A 3,288-nucleotide genomic window follows, 5' to 3' on the forward strand; every position below is an offset into this window, starting at 1 on the left:
CCAGTCCTTCCGCTTCTCGCCTTTCCAAAAGGCTTCATGAGGTACCCGAAATTTTTGATTTGAAGCTACTTTCCTTTTTGCGACTATACCTTCTAAAATGAAAACTTTTATTTGTCCATGTTGTATAGGATCCTGCGGTTGTTGACGTTCTCAGTACCGGGGCTCCTGGCCATGCTGCCTCCCCCAGGCCGGACTCAGACTTGGACGACACCCTTCCTTTGTCTGCAAGACTTGTGAAGATGCGCACCTCTCGTATAGCAGTTATAGATGATGACGATGATAAGGCTGAGTCCTCCGATCATTTTTGTGACCTTATTCCACGCATGCGTCGTCACTGCCCTACCGTAGTTGAGGAGGAGAGCTATCTTGGTGACGAGGTTATTGGGGCTCACCGTTCTGATGTTGAGATTACTGGAGGGACTGATGCCACAGAAATTGATGCCGTAGGCCATGCTTCTAGAAGCAATGTAGAGACGAGGTGCGCCTCTGGGAATGGTGTGGAGGTGGATGTGCTAGAAATCTCTGAGACTCGCTCTGGCACTTATGGTAATTCTCATCCTCCGGTCCTCCTTCCTTCTTCAGGGATGACTGCTACTGTTCAGGCTTTGTCAGACATTGAGATCGATCAGGTGCTCTCTATACGGCCAAGTGACCTTGCTGATGCTAGGAGTCCTTCAGTTGCTCCGGCTTTGCATATTGATTCTCCCTCTGGTAATCTTTCTTTCTGAAGTTTGTCATTTACTTCTATCTATGAGAAATCTTTACTCAAATGGCTTTCCTGTTCCCTACCTCTAATAAGGCTTTCTTATCTTTTCTTCAGTGTTAGCTGCTAACGGGGTCTTGCCTTCACCTACCTCAGACTCTGCTCCAGTGTTAGCTGCTACCGGGGTCCTGCCTTCACCTGCCTCGGACTCTGCTCCAGTGTTAGCTGCTACCGGGGTCCTGCCTTCACCTGCCTCGGGCTCTTCTCCGACTCTCTTTGTAACTCCTCACGGTTCTCCTTCTCAAGGGGGGACACCTGCCTTTGAGACGACTGCTAGAGGTTCCTCATCGCCAGTGCCTTCGAATATTTTGGATCTGAATCTTAGTGATTTCCACATTGATAGTGATGCTTTTGGTCTTTCCCCTTATCGTTCGGCATTCTCAGGCTCGGGACCTCTGCCGGGAGTTACCCCTCCGGGTGGTTCATCTAACCCGATAGACATTGGGGAGATTCCTGAGACTAGCAGCTTTCCGGCCCCAATTCATCCTTCAGCTTCTGGCAAAGTATCATTTCTCCATTATTGGGTAGCTCCTGAGTTTGCTTCAGTTCTACAGCTTGTGCATTCAAGTTACCCGGAGACCTTTGCTTCATTTGCTTGCCAGTGTCCACTCATTCAGACTGCTCTTCTCGAGTCTTTTGCCACTATCTTATATAGCTTGGACAGGCAACGGTTGTGTGACCTTAATGGGAAAGTAGTCGAGACGGCGTATCAGGGGATCTCTGACATGGAGCGTCACCAAGTGGACTTATCATGGCTTCGGAAGCGCCTGGATATAGCTTCGAACGCCAGTCATCAGCTGGAACTTATGTCTGTGCTTGCCTCTTATCGCACCTCTATAGATGAGATAAAGGCAACTCTTCGTGAACTTGAGTCGGGTTATGCTCGGGCCTTGGAGACTTTAGAGGCACACTCTACTATTTGTCCTCCAGATGTAGATATGACGGGCAGCTTCTTCGAGGGTGTCTTTAGGAAAGATTGAGTTTTTTTTTTTTATCATTACTTTCTTGCCCCTTTCGATAAAAATGTTTTATCTAGGACAATGCAATGAAATGACAAAATTTTTGTTGTTTGGATATTTTCGCATTGTTTTCTCATTCTACTTGATAAAATATTTATTTCGAATGATACAATGGAAAGAACAATCATATGCACATGTTTATAAAAGCTGAAATATTCTCATTAGTTCTTCAACTTTCTTGGCAAAAGTATAATAGATTCACTGCAAGTGATGGGATAAAACATACACCATAGAGAAAACCAGCTTCTTCATAGCGTAAGGGAAATACGACTTTTAGACAAAGTAAGAAAATGAAAATGAATTTCAACATAGATGAGTCCAACTATGGGTAGTAATGCTTGATAAACTTTGCATTGAGCGGTCCAGTTCGGAAGCCATCTTCAACCCTTACAAGCTTGTAGTACCCACTTGAGCTGGCCTGAACCACCTTGTAGGGCCCTTCCCATTTTGGAGAAAACTTGGGCAAAGATTGTCCTCGCATGATTGGGTCTACAATCTTCCATACTAGATCACCTTCTTCAAACTTCCTTGGTATCACAGTCTGGTTATAGGCTCGGGCGATAGACTCATGATACCTTTCCATGACTTTTGCAGCTCTGTCATGCTTTTCCTCTAACGCTTCCAATCTGGTGGTTCGAGGCTCCAATACCATCCCCGAGGTGAGAGCCATTCGAGCAGATGGCGTTTCCAACTCTATAGGTAACACTGCCTCGGACCCATACACAAGGGAGTAAGGAGTTGCTTGAGTTGGCTTTCTCTTTGAAGTGCGATACGCCCATAGGGCTACTATCAACTGTTCGGACCAAGTCCCCCCAAACTCATCCATCATCTTGCTCAGAATCCTTATCAGTGTCTTGTTTGTGGCTTCCGCCTGCCCGTTCCCTTTTGGATAGTAGGGTGTGGATTTGTGATGCTTCACTTGGTAAGTCTCTAGGAGGCTCTTCACATATTTGTTTATGAAGGGAGTGCCGTTATCCGAAAGGATGGTGTTTGGTACCCCAAATCGGCAAATGATATTCTCCTTGATGAAGTTCGCGACTGCAGGCCCCGTAGCATTCTTCAAAGGAATTGCTTCGACCCACTTTGTACTCAATTCTGTGGCTGCGAGAATCCACTTGTACCCCTTAGAAGATGTGGAGATGGGCCCTATCAGATCAAAAGCCCAAGTATGGAACGGCCATGGCGTTCGGATACTATGCAGGTCTACAGCTGGAGCATGGATCAAATTTCCGTGTTTCTGACAAGTCTGGCACCTCTTCACGTGATGGGATGCATCTGACTCCATGGTCGGCCAGTAATACCCAAGGTGTATAAGTTGCTCGAACAGCCGAGCCCCTCCTTGATGTTCAATCTCGTGGGCTCTTCTGAGGACTAGATCTGACTCCTCCTTGGAGAGACACCTCAGGGGAGTGCCCTCAATACTTCTTCTATACAGCTTGTCCTGATCAAGAAAGTACCGCCTCGCTCTCCTCTTGAGGTGTGCAATGTCCCTCGGGCTCTCAGGTA

The 3,288-nt window shown here is 46.8% G+C and overlaps 1 protein-coding gene across 1 annotated transcript; it reads left to right on the plus strand.

Moving 5' to 3' along the window:
* Window positions 1-323: 323 nt before the first annotated feature.
* Window positions 324-2,403, plus strand: LOC145807254 (uncharacterized). The gene is made up of 2 exons (XM_082905209.1): window positions 324-711; window positions 821-2,403. Exons 1-2 carry the CDS (start codon window positions 324-326, stop codon window positions 1,741-1,743), a joined length of 1,311 nt encoding a protein of 436 aa, XP_082761335.1. The 3' UTR covers window positions 1,744-2,403.
* Window positions 2,404-3,288: the final 885 nt, after the last annotated feature.

The sequence above is a fragment of the Camellia sinensis genome, chromosome 14 (genome assembly GCF_055761805.1).
Source record: "Camellia sinensis isolate YWXY chromosome 14, ASM5576180v1, whole genome shotgun sequence".
In the NCBI taxonomy this organism is placed as follows: Eukaryota; Viridiplantae; Streptophyta; class Magnoliopsida; order Ericales; family Theaceae; genus Camellia; species Camellia sinensis.